The sequence below is a fragment of the Mandrillus leucophaeus genome, unplaced genomic scaffold (genome assembly GCF_000951045.1).
Source record: "Mandrillus leucophaeus isolate KB7577 unplaced genomic scaffold, Mleu.le_1.0 Scaffold434, whole genome shotgun sequence".
NCBI lineage: Eukaryota > Metazoa > Chordata > Mammalia > Primates > Cercopithecidae > Mandrillus > Mandrillus leucophaeus.
Genome location: NW_012104632.1, coordinates 1,538,202 through 1,558,017, shown reverse-complemented (window position 1 = coordinate 1,558,017; position 19,816 = coordinate 1,538,202). Strand labels below are relative to the sequence as shown.

The 19,816-nt window shown below is 38.9% G+C and overlaps 1 protein-coding gene across 3 annotated transcripts in view; it reads left to right on the top strand.

The window, feature by feature from the left end:
- Window positions 1–19,816, top strand: part of UBAC2 (UBA domain containing 2) — a 186,071-nt gene that overhangs the window by 31,642 nt on the left and 134,613 nt on the right. For 2 of the 3 annotated variants that reach the window (XM_011993800.1, XM_011993799.1), the window contains exons 2-4: window positions 6,033–6,160; window positions 10,132–10,251; window positions 10,834–10,943. In XM_011993800.1, the coding sequence (XP_011849190.1) occupies window positions 6,033–6,160; window positions 10,132–10,251; window positions 10,834–10,943 (358 nt within the window). The remainder of the gene's footprint in view (window positions 1–6,032; window positions 6,161–10,131; window positions 10,252–10,833; window positions 10,944–19,816) is intronic. The other variant, XM_011993801.1, reaches the window with a different exon arrangement.

Here is a 19,816-nt window from a genome sequence, read left to right as displayed (position 1 = left end):
ATGATACTGATATTGTAATATTAAAATTTTATGTATAACCTAGGATAAAGCAAGCAGGTAACTATTAATAATTAAGAGAGAAAAGACAGAAATGCAAAGAGCTTAGGAAAAAGCACTGTAGGCCAGGCATGGTGGCTCACAGCTGTAATTCCAGCACTTTGGGAGGCCGAGGCGGGCAGATCGCTTGAGCTCAGGAGTTCGAGACCAGCCTGGGCCACGTGGTAAAACCCTGTCTCTACAAAAGAAAAAAAAAAAAAAAAAAGGCCGGTCGTGGTGCCTTGCCCCTGTAATCCCAGCTACTTGGGAGACTGAGGCAGGAGGATTGCTTGAGCTTAGGAGATGGAGGTTACGGTCAGCTGAGATCACACCACTGCACTCTAGCATCAGCAACACAAGGAGACCCTATCTTAAAAAAAGTAAAGAAAAATGGCACTGTAGTGTTAAATTGTTAAATTTGAATTGGAAATATCATTATGAATCATGATTTCAAAATATATTTTCTAGCTCTGATTACTGAAAGAGCTAGAAGCATTGGGACCCAAAATGACACTGAGCACATCTAGTGCTCAGATTTGGTTTCTTTCTTTCTTTTTTTTTGAGATAAAGTCTTACTCTGTTGCCCAAGGTGGAGTACAGTGGCGCGATCTCAGCTCACTGCAACCTCCATTGCCCGGGTTCAAGCGATTCTCCTGCTTCAGCCTCCCAAGTAGCTGGGATCACAGGCATGCACCACCATGCCCAGCTAATTTTCGTATTTTTAGTAGAGACAGGGTTTCACTATGTTGGCCAGGCTGGTCTCGAACTCCTGACCTCATGATCTGCTTGCCTTGGTCTCTCAAAGTGCTGGGATTACAGGCATGAGCCACTGCGCCCAGCCTCAGATTTGGTTTCTAAAGACCATTTCCCAACGTTCCCTAATAGGGATCCTTAGAGAAATTCTAGGTCTTGGGCAGGATGGGTACAGGTGAGCCTAAAGCAAGGAAGACGAATGGATAGGTGGGGCAGCCAGAGAAGGCATTGAGGGCCATGGTTGAGAGACCACAGAAGCTGGTCAAAGGGCTTCCACCTGGACAGTTTGAACATTGGAAAAAGAATGCAACTGATTGTAACACATTGACTAAGTAAAAATCCATGAGTGTAGAGTGATACCAAGATACAAGGAGAATGAAGACAGAAGGCCAGCTAAGAAATAGAAAAGTAATGACAATTATCAAAATTATTGTTATGTAACCCCCAGTGTAAGTCTTAAATGTAAACTTTTTCACAGTAAAAGGATGGGAGAAAACAACTATATTAAGAGAAAAAAAAGGCAGTGTTTTTGGTTCCTGTGAAGCTTAAGTGTTTCATTATTTGATGGAAATCTCAGTCATGTTTTTGTAACCAAATCTGCTGGTACCACTTGAATTCTCAAGACTAGTCTTTTGATACTATGAATATTACAGGGTTATTTTTTTATTATTATTTTTTCAGTTGCAAGATTTAATAGAGTGAAAACAGAGCTCCCATACAAAGGGAGGTACAGGGTTATTATATAAAGTAAGTAATTATTTCCAAGGAAAGCATGTTATTTCAGTGGTTTTCCTAGATTGAGATTCACTTTCTTTTTCTGAGCCCCCATCATGGGCCGGACACTGTGCTAGCCATTTCTACATGTATTACCTCACTTCTTTCTTAGCATAACGCTGAGAATTAGGTCAGATGAGGTGACTGAAGCTCAGAGAGGTCAGATACTGTGTCCAATGGCAAGCATCAGTAAGTGTGAAAATGAGGGTTCAAGACCAAGTCTTCTGGGCCCCAAGTCCTTTCCCTTCTCCTAGCTCTTGTTCTGTCCCATGGATTAGCTCAGCAAGTAGCTTGTTGAAAACAAGGGGCTTGTTTTCAGGGTCTGTGAGAGAGGAAGGCATGAAAATACAAAGGTGGAACCAAGGAAGACCAGAGAGAGAGAAGAGCTACTTAGATGTCTCATAATAGTGTACATTTTAATTAAATTACATGCTTGGAGGAAATGTTCCTGAGTAGGTAAAAGCTGATATTTTGTTCTATTGGAAAAAAAAGTGAGCTAGAAGAAAACATAATTTGCTTCTTTTTTTCTCTCATATCAGAGGGAAGAGAGAAGACATTTATAGTTTCTAAAATACCCTTAGTAGTATAATTCTGTCATACTTAATATGTAAATGACTAGATCAAGCAGGAAGAGGGACATGACTGCTTTTGGTACAAGGCAGAGGTCACACTAGCTTCTCCTGGAAAACTGACCTGGGCTCCAATTGTACTCATGGTAGAAAATCTCAGGAGGCCACTGCAGTCAGCGGTGTTAACACTCAGGAGGCCACTGCAGTCAGCGGTGTTAACACTCAGGAGGCCACTGCAGTCAGCGGTGTTAACACTTTTAGCCTCGTTTAATTTTTTAAAAACAAAACACCTAGGAATCAATTAACCAAAGTGCAATGTATGTACAAGGAAAACTATCAAACACTGATGAAAGAACTTGAAGAGGACACAAAAAAATGAAAGGGTATTCCATGCTTATGGTTTGGAAGAATTAGTATTGTTAAAGTGCCAATACTACCCAAAGCAATTTACAGATTCAATGCAATCCTCTTAAAATATCAATGACATTCTTCACAGAAATACAAAAAAAAAAAAAAAAAAAATTCGTAAAATTTATATGGAACCACAAAAGACTCTGAGTAGCCAAAGCAATCCTGAGCAAAAAGAACAAGATGAAGTATCACACTACCTGACTTCAAAATATACTACAGAGTAACCAAATCAGCAGGATACTCACATCAAAACAGACACATAGACCAGTGGAGCAGATTAGAAGATCGAGATATAAATCTATGCATTTGCAGCCAAAAAAGGTGCCAAGAACATACAATGGAGAAAGAATGGTCCCCTCAAAAAAAATTGTGCTGGGGCCAGGTGCTGTGGCTCATGCCTATCATTCTAACCCTTTGGGAGGCTGAGGCAAGAGGATCACTTGAGGCTAGGAGTTTGAGGACCAGCCTGGCAACATGGCAAGACTCTATCTCTCCAAAAAAAAAATTAGCCAAGTGTGGTGGCTTGTGCCTGTAGTCCCAGCTACTAGGGAGGCTGAGGTGGGAGGATCACTTGAGCCCAGGAGTTCAAGTCTGCAGTGAACTGTGATCATGCCACTGGACTCCAGCCTGGGCAATAGAGTGAGACCCTGTCTCAAAAAAAATTGTGCTGGTAAACCTGGTTAACCATATACAGAAAAATGAAAGACCCATATGTCTTACTACATATAAAAATCAAATCGAAATGGATGAAAGACTTAAGTCTAAGACCTGAAACTGTGAAACTACTAGCAGAAAATGTTGGAGAAATGCTCCAGGACATTGGTCTAGGCAAAGATTTTTTGTATGTAAGGCCTCAAAAGCACAGACAGCCAAAGGAAAAATAGACAAATGGGATTACGTCAAACTAAAAAGCTCCTGTTGCACAGCAAAAGAACAGTCAACAAAGAGATAACCCACAGAATGGGAGAAAATACTTGCAATACTTGCAGATTAATCCATCTGACAAGGGATTAGTCACCAGAATTTGTAAGGAGCTCAAACAACTCAATAGCAAAAACCCAAATAATCCAATTTAAAAGTGGGCGAAAGATCTGAATAGACATTTCTCAAAAGAAGACATACAGATGGCCAACAGGCATATGAAAATGTGCTCAACATCATTGATCATCAGAGAAATACAAATCAAAACCACAATGAGACATTTCACCCGAGTTAGAATGGCTTTTATCAAAAAGACAGGAATAACAGAGGCTGGCTGCTGGGCACGGTGGCTCACACCTGTAATCCTAGTACTTTGGGAGGCTGAGGCAGGTGGATTACCTGAGGTCAGGAGTTCAAGACCAGCCTGGCCAACACGGTGAAACCCCCGTCTCTACTAAAAATACAAAAATTAGCTGGGCATGGTGGCAGGTGCCTGTAATCCCAGGTACTCAGGAGGCTGAGGCAGGAGAATCGCTCAAACCCGCGGGGCCGAGGTTGCAGTGAGCCAAGATTGCACCACTTCACTCCAGCCTGGGCGAAAGAGCAAAACTCTGTCTCGAAAACAACAACATCCAACCTGGGCGACAGAGCGAGACTCCGTCTCAAAAAAACAAAAACAAAACCACCAAACAAAACAGAGGCTGGCCAGGATGTGGAGAAAGGGGAACCCTGGTATACTGTTGGTGGGAATGTAAATTAGTACAGTCAAAATGGAAAACAGTATGGAGGTTCTTCAAAAATAAAATAAAACTACCCACTTTGGGAGGCCGAGACAGGCGGATCACGAGGTCAGGAGATCGAGACCATCCTGGCTAACACGGTGGAACCCTGTCTCTACTAAAAAATACAAAAAAACTAGCCGGGTGAGGTGGCGGGCGCCTGTAGTCCCAGCTACTGGGGAAGCTGAGGCAGGAGAATGGCGTGAACCCGGGAGGCAGAGCTTGCAGTGAGCTGAGATCCGGCCACTGCACTCCAGCCCGGGCGACAGAGCGAGACTCCGTCTCAAAAAATAAATAAATAAATAAAACTACCATATGATCCACTACTGGATATATATTCAAAAGAAAGGAAATCAGTATATCAAAGAGATATCTGTACTTCCATGCTTATTGCAGCACTGTTCACAATGGCCAAATATGGAATCAGCTGAAGTGTCCATCAGTGCAGATGTGAGCCACCATGCCTGGCCCTCTTTGTTGTATACTTTCATCTTTATTGACTAGTTCCCTCTTTTAAGTTTCCAATGAATAGAAAAAAAATGGATAATGGATAAAGAAAATTTTATGTTTTTTTGTGTGTGTGTATATATATAAAATATGTATACAATTTTATGTATGTGTATATAATACATATACACATACACACACGTTGAAATATTATTCAGCCATAAAAAGAATGAAATCCTGTCATTTGCAGCAGCATGGATGGAACTAGAAGACATGTAAGTGAAATAAACTAAGCACAAAAAGACAAAGATTGCATGTTCTCACTTACATATGGAAGCTAAAATAGTGGATCTCATGAAGATGGAGAGTAGGTTGGTGGTTATCAGAGGCTGGGAAGGGTAGGAGGGAGAGGGGGATAAAAAGAGGTTGATTAATGGGTACAAATATACACTTAGAAGAAATAAGACTTGGTGTTCAGTAGATCAGGAGGGTGTCTGTAGTTGACACTAATCTCTCGTATGTTTCAAAATAGCTAGAAGAGAATAATTCAGCCTAAAGAAAAGAGAGATATTTAAGATAATTACCCGGACTGGTTGCTGTGGTCCATGCCTGTATTCCCAGCATATTGGGAGGCTGAGACAGGAGGATGGCTTGAGCCAAGGAGTTCGAGACCAGCTTGGCCAACATGGCGAAACATGGTCTTTACTAAGAATACAAAAATTAGCCAGGCGTGGTGGCATGTGCATGTAATCCCAGCTATGCAGGAGGCTGAGGCAGGAGAATCACTTGAACCTGGGAGGTGGAGGTTGCAGTAAGCCAAGATTGTGCCACTGCACTCCAGCTTGGGTGGCAAAGTGAGACTCTCTCTGGATGTGATTGTATGAATGTATCAAATTATCACATGTACTCCCAAAATGTGTTCCCTAATAGGTATCAATTAAAAAATAAAATTAAAAATGTATTTTTACATATGTATGAATTTTGTGTGTGCCCAGGAGCTAACTGGCTGATTTGATAGAAAACATACTGCTCTATTTCTTTACACTTGGGTAGCCATTTTCTCAAAGGTGTTCTATGGAAGTTCTGGCTGCAAACTTGGTCTCATTCAAGAGCCAACTGCCAGTGAAGCCCTGCTAGGGCATTCAGCTTGTTTCCAGTGTCTTTTGATCACTTACTTCCCGAGGTTGATGTTTTGAAAGTGGATGTTAGAACCAAATTTCAGAGTTTCTGAACTTTGTCTTCATTCTGATTTAAAAGAAGTGAATTCTCTTGCTTTTCACCCATGTGGTTTTTTAAATCTTAGGAACAATCATTCTGAAACTGGTTTCCTTTTTCCCTGCAGACAAGGCGCCTCTGTCGAAGAGCCTTCTGCTGGTCCCCAGTGCCCTCTCCCTCCTGCTAGCCCTCCTCCTGCCTCACTGCCAGAAGCTGTTTGTGTATGACCTCCACGCAGTCAAGAACGACTTCCAGGTGAGCTCTGCCTCATTGGCCCCTTGGAGGAGAGAGGACAGGTTTTTTTTCTAGATTTGTTTTTTCTTCCTAGATTTGCTTTTCTTCCTGCTATTAGTTCCTCAAAGCCCCCAATTTGTAAGAAATATTTATTATTAATATTTCATTAAGTAGCTTTTCTAGTTGTATTTATTGATTTTTCAGCAAAGCAGATAATAATGAAGCAATGGCAGTATTTCCTTTTATTAGGCACATTTGTTTTCAGTTTCACTTTTTACTCAGAGAAGTGCAACTTATAACTTCAAGGGAATTAAAAACAATGTTAAATCTTTTTTTTAATGCCCAGTATGCATACTTAGCTTTGCCAAAACCTTGTCTCAATTTGAATATTTGATTAGAGGAGCTAGGCTCTGTCAGCTGTATCAGATTATGAATTTATGATAACTTTTACAGTGGTGGTTAAATGAAGTGAGATTTCTCTTGAGTTTCTGCTGTGGGAAAGAGCAGAAGTGCTTTTCAAGGTTTCTGGACTGATCTTGTTGAAAACGCTGGTGCTGGCTTCTTGTCTATGAATTGGAGTGTTAGTGCACATTCTGGTGTATGACTGCCACCCTTTCTTTGCTAAACACTTGGTTAGCCCATTTAAAGCATAATAATCCATTTCTTGAACACTGACACCTTTTCTTCATAGTCATGTAATTAATACCATTGCTCAGATTGGCTTCACCAACTTCCTGTGCAGGTCTTTCAGTTATTTATCTGTATTACTCATTTGTCAGAAGGTAGTATAGCTTCTGTATTATTTCAGTTGCTATAAGTCGTTCTCAACCCTGGACACACATTAGAATCACCTGGAAAAACTTGAGAGCTCTGTCTGCATATCTATACTTATGTGAAGGTATAATTTATACCTAGATTTACATAAACCCACTATCTCACCCCAGAACAACTGAGTCACAGAGTCTGGTGGTGGTACCTGGGCATTGCTGTACATTTAAAAACAACCCCCTGGGGATTCTAGTGTATGGCTGGCTTTGAGGACCACTGATGTAAGGGCCCCCGGGCCTTGGGTTGATACCTTCCTAATTTCTGGAGTTAATTTGGTTCGTTTGGCTAAGCCCACTCTGTGGACATCTGTGCTTTAAAGGTGGTGACTTGCTTGGATGGAAGAGGACCACCCTTCTGTCCAGGAATGGGAATAGCCACATCCACATTAACACTGTTAAAACACCTAAGAGGCTGTCGGTGTGTATTCATGAGAGATATGGGAGTTTCAGTTCTGCCTTGGGAAATCTAAACACACACATACATATAAGAACGTGATTCTGTAGGTCACAGGTGTACATGACATCCTTGGGGGTTGATAAAGGAAGTAGGGACCAGTATTGGGGGAATACCTCCGGAGAGTCTTAGGGATGTGAGCTTTCAGTTTGGTCTGAAAGAAGGGATAAATGTTAATTAGCAATGAAGAGAAGGAAGGGCATTTTACTTCAGGAAGTAACATGAATTTCAAACCTTTAGGAGTGTAGTATAGGAAGCATACTTTGAGGCAAACCCAGGCTTTGAGGCAAACCCAGAGTTAGATTGGAGAAGTCCAGGAGGTCTCAGATAATGAAGGGCTTTATTTTGTAAGTTCTGAACCTCCAGATTTTGGCAAGTAATGCAGAGGTACAGTCAGGTTTCTTTAGGTTGAGTTGCAGAAGCAGTGCTTTGCTGAGTGCAAGCCTGTAGCCAGTTACCAGTCTTTAGGGGACATTCACCTGTATAATAATATGCAGTGGTTTATTCTTATACCAGCTCTCATAGTTTTGTGTCCTTGAGCATCATTGCAACACATAAATTGTTTAAAACTGTAGCTAGCAGCTTTATTTTCATTAACTGAAGAAAAATGGGGTTCTGGAAATGCAGTTTGTTGTATCTTAGTAATTACAAAGTTTCAATTTCCTTAATCCCCAGATTTTCTTAGTAGCTCTCAGAGCTTATGCCTGAGTAGAGTATTTTCATTGTAATATTAAATGTGGTGATAGAGGACTTGGAGCAGCCTCTTACGGTTTTTGAATCTGGTGTTCTGCGGAGATGACAGTCATCATCATCTGCCATTGGTAAAGTACTTGACAGTTTCCTTTGTGCTCTCATGTGTACTGCCTCATTGATCATATTGATAGAGGTATATGCTGCCTAAAGTTTCAGTGTGACTCTGGTACTGTTTCTCCTTGAGCCCAGCTATGGCCTCAACACAGCCTTGTAGGCAGCCATACCCAGGTCAGCTGGGCTGGCAGGTGAGATGAACTCTGGTGGCCAGTACAGTCACGACAAAGACTCTTCCTGGTGTCTTGCTTGGAGTAGAGACATATGTGAAATGTTTTGACAGTTGATATGGTCAGACTTCTCATTTGTATTCTTATTTCTCTTGGCAAGAGCACAGGTTGTATGACTTTAGACAGATAGTTTCTCTGTGCCTCTTTTTCCTTAAGACAGTTGGCTGGGTGTGGTGGTTCACACCTGTAATCTCAGCACCTTGGGAGGCCAAGGCTTGCGGGTGGATTGCTTGAGCCCAGGAGTTCAAGACCAGCCTGGGCAACATAGCAAAGCACCATCTCTACAAAAAATACGAAAATTAGGCGGGTGTGGTGGTGCACACCTGTAGTCCCAGCTACTCAGGAGGCTAAGATGCGAGTATTGAATCAGTCCAGAGGGTTGAGCCTGCAGTGAGATGTAATCACGTCAGTGCGCTACAGCCTGGGCAACAGAGTGAGACCCTGTCTCAAAAAAAAAAGAAAAGAGCTAATATTACCAATGTTCGCAGCAGCATTATTCACAATAGCAAAAAAGTAGAAACCCAAATGCCTATTAACAGATAAATGGATAAACAAAATGCAGCGTATACATACCATAGAATATTATTCAACTATAAATGAGAATGAGATTGATACATGCTTTACCATGAACCTTGAAAATACTATGCAAAGTGAAATGAGCAAATGCAAAAGGACAAATATGTGATCTTATTTACATGAGGTATCTAGTATAAGCAAATTCATAGAGACATTAAGTAGAATAGTGTTTCCTGGGGCTATGGGGAGAGGGAACAGGAAGTTAGCATGGCGTTTCTGTCTAGGATGATGAAGAGTTCTGGAAATAGATAGTGGTGATGATTGTACAGTATTGTGAATTTGCTTAATAGCACCGAATTGTATACTCAGTAGTTAAAATTATAACTTTTGTATCTGTTTTACCACAATAAAAATACAAAGAAAAGTTGTCATTAATATTTGTTTTACCTATCTCATAAGGTCATCGTGAAGGGGAAATAAGATTAGGATGTTTTCAAATGTCATTGGGATTATCTTTAAAAATCTGAAAAATGTTTAAGCAGACTCAAAAATAGGCCTTTGAGTAGCTCTTCTTTTTTTTTTTGTATGTCCCCTTATATGTTTTTATGCAACCAGAAGTTGGGTGAAACAATGATTTAAATAAACTAATATTTCAAACCTAGTCATATTTAGCAACAGTTGCCATAAGTTACTTTGCATAGTTGCTCTGAAGTAGGTTGATGATTAAAATTAAGCTCAGAAATGTGTATTTTTGAGTTTATACCTAAGTTGTTTTTCAGTTACACCTTTGTCTTATTCAATAGCATAAAAATGAACATTTGTTAGCCTTTCATTCTAGCTTACGTATGTAATTTTTAAAAATCTTACTAAACACAATCCTAAAATTTCTTATAGACAGTTTTCTGTTATCTTAATGAGAATATGTTTTCTTATAAGCACAAAAAAATTCAAGTACCTTTTGTGCCACTGTTGGAAGGAATTTTTACTGTGAGAGACTTGAGCTCAGAGAACATACATGTATAATTTTCCTTTTGTGTGTGCATTATGATTTTGTTTAGACTATTAAAAATAGACAGTGTAAACATAACAAATTTGCTAAGGAAGAGATCTGAACAAATTTTACTCTCGTTTGTTGTTCTTTTTTAAATCCCCATCTAGATTTGGAGGTTGATATGTGGAAGAATAATTTGCCTTGATTTGAAAGATACTTTCTGCAGTAGTCTGCTTATTTATAATTTTAGGATATTTGAAAGAAGATATGGAAGCAGAAAATTTGCCGTAAGTTTTTATGTATTTTGTCTTTGCCACTTAGGCTATAGAAAAAAATTTTGTTTAAATGGATTTTATTTTGTTAAACTTGGTGTTATTATTTACAGTTATTTTTAAAATTATACTATTCTGTATCTGATTTGAGGCATATGGACATTAACCAAATAAAATTTTAGAATAGCATAATAATAATAGTGATAATGATAATATATAGTATTAGTTGTGAACAGCTAATACAAATTTTAATACTTTGACTTTAATAAAATTGTAATTTAGTTTGCTTAGTGGTTTGTGTTTTACTTGTTAAAAATATATCTTCAACATACTTAAAAATTATGGATGTTAATACATTTGAGCGATATGGGTTTACTCTGCCGATTTTCAAAAGTCTGTTTTAATAAAAACAATTAATTTTGAATATATATACACACATAAGTATGTGTATATACACACACACACACACACACATATACATACAAATACACACATATACATACAAATACATACCTTTGAGCTGATTCTAGCTGAATAAATGTTACTTTATTTTTAAGAGACTCATCTCTATAATTTTTCTGCTGTTTTATCTTGTAGTCCTTTTTGCTGGGTTCCTGGGTTTTGTCAGCCTTATTTGACTTTCTCCTCGTCGAAGCTATGCAGTATTTCTTTGGCATCACTGCAGCTAGTAATTTGCCTTCTGGATTGTAAGTAGCACTTAAAGATTGACTTAATTTAGAACGACTTGAATATGATTTAAAGTGTTATTATATGTGAAAGTCAGTAAAAGAATATTTTAAACTTTTAGATATAGTAAAATTGATTTTATATGTAAAAAGTCTAATCTATGCCTACGTTTTTATTATGTTCTTGAAATAGAATCAATTTTATATTCTGTCTTTAAAATTTATTTTACTTTTTTTTTTGAGACAGTGTCTTGCTCTGTCACCCAGGCTGGAGTGCATTGGTGTGATCTCGGCTCACTACAAGCTCCACCTCCCGGGTTCAAGTGATTCTCCTGCCTTAGCCTCCCAAGTAGCTGGGACTACAGGTGCGTGCCACCACACCCAGCTAATTTTTGTAGTTTTTAGTAGAGATGGGGTTTCATCATGTTGGCCAGGCTGGTCTCAAACTCCTGACCTCAGGTGATCCATCCTCCTTGGCCTCCCAGAGTGCTTGAGCCACCATGTGAGCCACCGCGCCCAGCCACATTCATTTTTTAGCTTTGAAATTTTGTGTTTTAGAGAATTTTAAATGAATTTCCTATTCTGATCCTGATAGAATTAGTTTTGTGTGTTTTTATAATGAAATTTGTCTTTGTAATTTTATGAACTAAACACAAAAATATAGTTTAATTAGATTAGGAAACAAAATTAATTTGTATGAAGTTAAGCTTCTGAAGAATAATTTTTAAAAGCTGATAATGTTTTATACATTTCCGTCAAACATAAAACAAAGCCAGTGTATGGGTTATAACTTTGTAGACAACCTGCAGTGGCCAACTCACTCAGAATTTGTATGCTTTCATATTGCGTTGATCTTCTTTAAAAAAAAAATCATGTATTAATGTGTGAAATAACTAGAATCTAGGAGCAGAGTTGATAGAGCGAGACTCTATCTCAAACAAACAAACAAACAAACAGGGCAGGCGCGGTAACAGCCCGTAATTGATGGTAGCAAAGCTTCAAATACGGGCTTGCGCCTGTAATGCCAGCACTTTGGGAGGCTGAGGTGGGTGGATCATGAGGTCAGGAGTTCGAGACCAGCCTGGTCAATATGGTGAAACCCCGTCTCTACTAAAAATACAAAAATTAGTCAGGCATGGTGGCGGGCACCTGTAGTCCCAGCTGCTCAGGAGGCTGAGGAAGAATCGCTTGAACCTGGGAGGCAGTTTCAGTGAGCTGAGATCACACCACTGCACTTCAGCCTGGGCGAAAGAGTGAGACTCTGTCTAAAAAAACAAAAAACCCCCCAAAACCCATGTATTAGTGTGTGAAATAATTAGAATCTAGGAGCAGAGTTGTTAGCACATGTAAATGACCTCCAGGCATCTGAATGAAGTATCTGAGACACTATTTGGGAAATGAGATAGTATGAAATATAGATACCAGATATTTAAAATTCTGTGTGTACTATCTTCAGTCTTCTTTTAATTTTAAATATGTGTTTTGAGAACTATTAAGCTACTGTGTGTATCTTGATTCAAATTCACTTTGGATCCCTATTTTAAAATTATAATTAGTGTTCTAATAGCTTTCATACCTGCGTTGTTAATATTTACAGTGTAACTCCCTTTTGTGAATTATAATTGCTGTGAATATCCATGAATGTTGACCTTTAGCTGTTTTAATAATGTATGATTCTGAATAATGTTTGAATGGAGACGTAAAGTTCTGTGTCATAATTAGCGTGAAGTTTGAATTGCACAGGTGGTCATTGTAATTAGACTGAGAAGTTAAAGTTGAGTATTCTGTTATTGGGGAAAATTGTGTAGACATCAGGAATGATTCCATGTTGACTCAAGGAAGCAGCAGCATTGCTAAATCATAATTTTTCCCCAAAACATCTCCTATCAGGCCAGTTCTTTTTGGTTCCCTGTATAGCCTGCTGAGTGATGGTAGGTATGTGTGTCTGTGTTAGAATGAACTTTGGAGATGGATAGTAACTTAGCATTAATTCTTATTTACACTATCTCCCTGTCTTCTTTTTCCTGCTGCACGTAGAGTTGAATGACAGTAGAACTTTCATATTCATTTATTTAATTATGGAATCCTATTAACTTGTGCATAAAAAGAAGATTGATTCAATTTTGAAGTTGGCGGGAATATTTTTGCTTACTCTCAGAAGAGGGAAGGGATTTACCTACTTAAATCTCAGTTTGTAGCAAGAGTTACAAACTTGAATAAGTTGAAAAGTTATAGCATCCCCTTTGAAAGACACTATAAATGGTAATTCAGCCATCTCCTGAATAAGAATATATTTCTCTTCCTTTTCAAGTCACAAACGTTATAGTATATAGTATGACTTTTTTAAATCTTGAGGCTTTCTCAAACATAGACTTTTTGGAACACAATTAGTTCAACAAGTAAACTTTGTATTCTGTAAATATATCTCTTAAAAAACATTTTTATTAGTATTACTTTTTGGTAGAGAAAAGGTTTTGCTGTGTTGTCTAGGCTGATCTTGAATTCCTGGGCTCAAGTGATCCTCCTTTCTTGGCCTCCCAAAGTGCTGGGATTGCAGGTGTGAGCCATTGTACCCAGCCACAAATATATCTTTTATTGATGATAGCAAAGCTTCAAAAACTACAGAGAGGAAACTACTGTTTTTTTTTTTTTTTCTTCAAATCAGTGTACTTCATGGACACAGGGAGGGGAACATCACACACTGGGAGCTGTCTGTAGGTGGGGGGCAAGGAGAGGGAGAGCATTAGGACAAATACCTAACGCATGCGAGGCTTCAAACTTGGATGACGGGTCAATAGGTGCAGCAAACCACCATGGCACATGTATACCTCTGTAACAAACCTGCACATTCTGCACATGTATTCTGGAACTTAAAGTAAAATAAAAATATGTGCTTTACAGCTTTCAGTGTTTTTCGCCTAACATCTAATATTTTTCTTTCCCATCAGTACCAAATTTGTCTGCACTCTTCTACAGTTCTTTACTTCCTATTTAATTCTCTCTTTTTTTTTTTCTTCACCTCACCACTACAGGAACTTCTCTTATAAAGGTCACCAGTGGCCACCTAATTTCTAAAGCCACTGGCCATCTTCTTTAACCTTTCAGTAGCACATTAAATGCTTTTAACCTCTCCCTATTTCATGAAACCACCTGCTCTCTTGAGTCCCACACACTACTCCCTGCTAGTTCTTTTTGACCTTAGTTACTGCGTGCAGCTCTTTTCTCAAACTTTTTGGGCTATCTTGTGCACTTTCTTGATTTCAACTACAGTGAACATGTATTGTTTGCTTCCAAGCTCTCTATTTCCAACCCACACTACTCTCTTATTCTGTTGTCCAGGCCTGGAGTACAGTGGTGAGATCATAGCTCACTGTAACCTCAAACTCCTGGGTTCAAGCAATCCTCCTAGCTCAGCCTTCTGAGTAGCTGTGACTATAGGTGTGCCACCATGCCCAGCTAATTTTTTTTTTTTTTTGAGACAGAGTTTCACTCTTGCCGCCCAGGCTGCAGTGCAATGGCGCGATCTCTGCTCACTGCAACCTCTGCCTCCCTGGTTCAAGTGATTCTCCTGCCTCAGCCTCCTGAGTGGCTGGGTTTGCCACCATGCCTGGCTAATTTTTTTGTATTTTTAATAGGACAGGGTTTCACCGTATTGGTCAGGCCGGTCATGAACTCCTGACATCAGGTGATCCACCCTGCCTTGGCCTCCCCAAGTGCTGGGATTATAGGCATGAGCCACCATGTCTGGCCATTTTTTTTTTTTTTTTTTTGGTTTGTTTGTGTTTCTTTTTTTTTTGTAAAGATGGGGTCTTGTTATTTTGCCCAGGCTGGTCTCAAACTTCTGGCCTCCAGTGATCCTCCCACCTTGGCCTTCCAAAGTGCTGGGATTATAGGCATGACCACCATATCTGGTCTAGAGTCTTATTTCCTAATGATTTATAGACTCAAAGAAAACTCATGTTCAGAAGCTCTCTTCTCTTCTGGCCTCCTCTCTATCCTCTTCCCCTCTTTCTTCTTATTTTAGTTAGTATCATCTACTCAGAGTCATGCAAGCTGGAAATCTTTCATTTTGCTTGTCAATGGGGTAGGTCACTGAGTCTTAGTTTTTATTTTTTGAAATTTGAACTTTCAGATTCAAGGGGTACACATGAAGGTTTGTTATATGAGTATATTGCATAATGCTGAGGTTTGGGATACATATGGTCCCGTCACCCAGGTAGTGAGCGTAGTTTCCAGTAGTTAGTTTTTCAACCCTTGCTCCCTTCCCTTCTTCCCCCTCTAATAGTCCTCTGTGACTATTGCTGTCATCTTGATGTCCATGTGTACCCAGTGTTTAGCTCCCACTTTTAAGTGAGTTCATGTGGTATTTGGTTTTCTGTTCCTGCATTAATTTATTTAGGATAATGGCCTCCAACTGCATCCATGTTGCTGCAAAGGACATGATTTCATTCTTTTTTATGGCTGCGTCATATTCCATGGTGCGTATGTACCATATTTTCTTTATCCAGTCCATTGTTGATGGGCACTCAGGTTGATTCCATGTCTTTGCTATTGTGAATAGTTCTGCGATGAACATGTGAGTGCATGTGTCTTTTTGGTAGAATGATTTATTTTCTTTTGGCTATGTACTCGGTAGTTGGATCATTGGGTTGAATGGTAGTCCTGTTTTAAGTTCTTTGAGAAATCTCCAAACTGCTTTCCATAGTGGCTGAACTAATTGACATTCCCACCAACAGTGTATAAGAGTTCCCTTTTCTCACTTATATACAACAGTGTATAAGTTTCCCTTTTCTTCCCAGATCTCCCCAGCATCTGTTGTTTTTTTGGCTTTTTAGTAGCCATTCTGACTGGTGTGAGATGGTATCTCATTGTGGTTTTGATTTGCATTTGTCTGATGATTACCGTTGAGCATTTTTTCTTGTGTGTTGGCCGCTTGTGTGTCTTGACAAGTATCTGTTTGTGCCTTTTGCCCACTTTTTAATGGGGTTGTTTTGTGCTTGTTGAATCAAGTTCCTTATAGATTCTGGATATTAGACCTTTGTCAGATGCCGTTTGTGAGTATTTTCTCCCTTTTATAGGTTGTTTGTTTACTCCGTTGATAGTTTATTTTGCTGTGCACAAGCTCTTTAGTTTAAATGGGTCCCATTTGTCAATTTTTGTTTTCATTGCAATTGCTTTTGAGGACTTAGTCACAAATTCTTTCCCAAGGCCGATGTCCAGAGTGGTGTTTCCTAGGTTTTCTTCTAGGATTCTTATAGTTTGAGGTCTTACATTTGTATCTTTAATCCATCTTGAGTTAATTTTTGTATGTGGTGCAAGGTAGGGGTACAGTTTCATTCTTCTGCATATGACTAGCCAGCTATCCTAGCACCATTAATTGAATAGGGAATCCTTTTACCACTGTTTATTTTTGTGAACTTTGTGGAAGGTCAGATGGCTGTAGGTGTGAGGCTTTATTTCTGGGTTCTCTATTCTGTTCCACTGGTCTATATGTCTGTTTTTGTACCAGTACCATGCTGTTTTGCTTACTGTAGCCTTATAGTCTGAAGTCGGGTAATGTGATGCCTCTGGCTTTGTTTTTTTCTTTTCTTTTCTTTTTTGCTTAGGATTGCCTTGGCTATTTGGGCTCTTTTTTTGGTTCTATATGAATTTTAGAATAATTTTTTCTAATTCTGTGAAAAATGACATTGTAGTTTGCTAGGAATAGCCTTGAATCTGTAGATTGCTTTGGACAGTATGGCCATTTTAATGATATCAGTTGTTTCAGTCCATGAGAATAGAATGCTTTTTCCATTTGTTTGTGTCATCTTTGATTTTTTTTCTTTTTTCATTTTTTTTTTTTTTTTTTTTTTTGTCACGCAGGCTGGAGTGCAGTGGTGCGATCTTGGCTCACTGCAGCCTCCGCATCCCAGGTTCAAGCGATTTTCCTGCCTCAGCCTCCTGAGTAGTTGGGACTACAGGCACGTGCAACCATGCCTGGCGATTTTTTTTTTTTTTTTTTTGTATTTTTTAGTAGAGACGGGTTTTCACTGTGCTAGCCAGAATGGTCTCGATCTCCTGACCTCATGATCAGCCTAGCCTGCCTTGGCCTCCCAAAGTGCTGGGATTATGGGCGTGAGCCACCACACCTGGCCATCTTTGATTTTTTCCAGCAATGTTTTGTAGTTCTTGTAGAGATCTTTTGCCTTCATGCTTAGATGTATTCCTAGGTATCTTTGTGTGTGTGTGTGGCTGTTGTAAATGGGGTTTTGTTCTTGGTTTGACTCTCAGCTTGAACTAAGTTATTAGTGTATAGAAATACTACTACTGATCTTTCTTCATTGATTTGGTATCCTGAAACTCTAGAGAAGTTGTTTCTCGATTCCTGGAGCCTTTTGGCAGAGTCTTTAGGGTTTTCTAGGCAGAGAATCATATCGTCAGTAAAGGGAGATGGTTTGAGCTTTCCTATTTGGATGCCTTTTCTTTCTTTCTCTTGCCTAGTTGCTCTGGCTAGGACTTCTGGCACTGAGTCTTAATAATTCAAAGTCCTGAATAACTCATTCATTCATCCCTTCTTCTCTACTTCTACTGTCATTGTTATCCCAGTCTCAACTCTTAAATCTTTTCTTGTCTACTTTTTTACAGTAATTCTCTAACTAGTTTCCCTGTGAATTTCAAAGCATTCCATACAATGCTGTCAGAAGTTATCTTTCTAAAATGCAGGCTTAACCACACTAGTTCTTTTAAAAACCCTCAAATTCTCATATCCATCAGAATAAAAGTCAGATTCCTCCAAGGTGCTATCCAGGCAGTCTGGAATAGTGGAAATAGCACAGTCTTTGCCATCAGACAGAGCAGATTTGAGATTCCAGCTCTGCCACTTACTAGTTATGTGAAATCTTGAGCAAGTTACTTATCTCAAGCTCCATTTCCTGAGCTCAGTTTATAGATGACCCTCACATGTCAACGGTGGGTATTCTGTGCTTCAAAGGGTAGCCCCGAGAATTAAAGAAGCTCTCTTACATCAAGCTTCTAGAAACAAGCGTATACCCCTTCCATGTATTGTTTTTCTTAAGAGACAAGGTCCATGTTATCCAGGCTGGCCTTGAACTCCTAGGCTCAAGCCCAGTCCTCCCACCTCAGCCTCCTGAGTAGCTGGGATTATAGGCATGTGCTACCATGCCCAGCTCTTCTTTCCTTTCAGAGCCCTCCTCATCTGACCACCAGCTAGTCTCAAACCACTTTCCAAGTGGTCATCCAGCTTTCTTCGCTTGCTACGCATTTGCATTCTCATGCCTACTTGGTTTGCTTTCTGCTTCCTTTTGCCCTTTGGCAGGATTGCCCTTATATGTGTATTACAGCACATGTATTATCTCTATTAGTATTTATTATATTACCTTGTCATTGTCTGTGCCTCCTAGGCTACCCACTGACTCTTTAAGGGAGAACCAAGTTTCACTTTATGTGCTCATTGCCCTGCATTCAGTAATGGTGAAGGGCAAGCAAGCCTTGATTACAGTGTAGCCCCAGTAAGACTGTAAGGGAAGGCCTTTGAACCACAGACTTGTTCATTTCTTTTTCCAGTGCTTTGCATAGAAATTGTAGCTGACATATGATGGATGCTCATGACTATGATTTAAACTCAGAAAATGTAACCGTTAGGTTTTGAAAGTAGAGATAACTCCATTATTAAAAGCCATATGTATTAGGCATTTCTAGTAACTCATTCCTGCCACACATCTGGCCTTATATACCTATTATTTTTTGTTAGTATTTATATGTGGATGTTACATTGTTTTCCAGAATACAGTGAAATTTTGAATTTTTACATATTATGTTAAAATATATTTGATTATAATGCTAAGTAAATTATTTTAAAAATAACTTTTAAGTGATCTACAATTAAATTATAATTTAGATTATTTACAATTTTATTGTGAGAATCACAGCATACATTTTCACTTTGTTGATTTTGTATCAATAGAATCTTTTGTTGTGCTTTTTGCTTTGAGACTAAACTCTTCTTATCAAGACAAGCTCTGGCAGATAACTTTTCCATCTAACACATTTAAGAGTAGATTCATCTGTATGGTTGAGAGTAGGCTCTGACTATGTATATGTGTACAATAAACTTACATGTCAAATACAAGAGTTGTTTTTCTTGTTTTAGAAATAATTATATGTTAAATATATGTAAGATATATAAATAATATATAAAGATATAATATCTATAAAGATACTTATTTTATGTATATAAAGTATATAAAGATATGTATTTTAATCGTTTGACTATTGAAACTAAAAACTTTGTATTTTTCTCTTTTTTGAGAAACTGCATCTCAGTACCACCTTATGTAGCTCTGAGAATGTTTAAGCATGTTTGCTTTTTATTATTGAAAAATTGGTGCTCGACATGAAAGAACTGACTTTGGTTTCTAGGTGTGGTTCTTTAGCTGAGCAAGTCACATAACCTCATCAGACCTCAGTTTTTTATATTTGGAACAGAAGAATTGTACTAAGAAGATTGTCTAAGGGACCGTCTAGTGCAAAAATGCCATTTTATGATTAGACTTTTTGTGTTTATTTATTTATTTATTTTTAAATAATATGAATTTACCTATGTTATTTCTAGAAATCAATTTCTTTTTTTTTTGAGACAGAGTCTCACTCTGTTGCCTAGGCTGGAGTGCAATGGTGCGATCTTGGCTCACAGCAGCCTCCGCCTCCTGGGTTCAAGCTATTCTACTGCCTCAGCCTCCCAAGTAGCTGAGATTACAGGAATCTGCCATCATGTCTGGCTAATTTTTGTATTTTTAGTAGAGACAGGGTTTCACCATGTTGGCCAGGCTGATCTCGAACTCCTGACCTCAAGTGATCTGTCCACCTCAGCCTCCCAAAGTGCTGGGATTACAGGC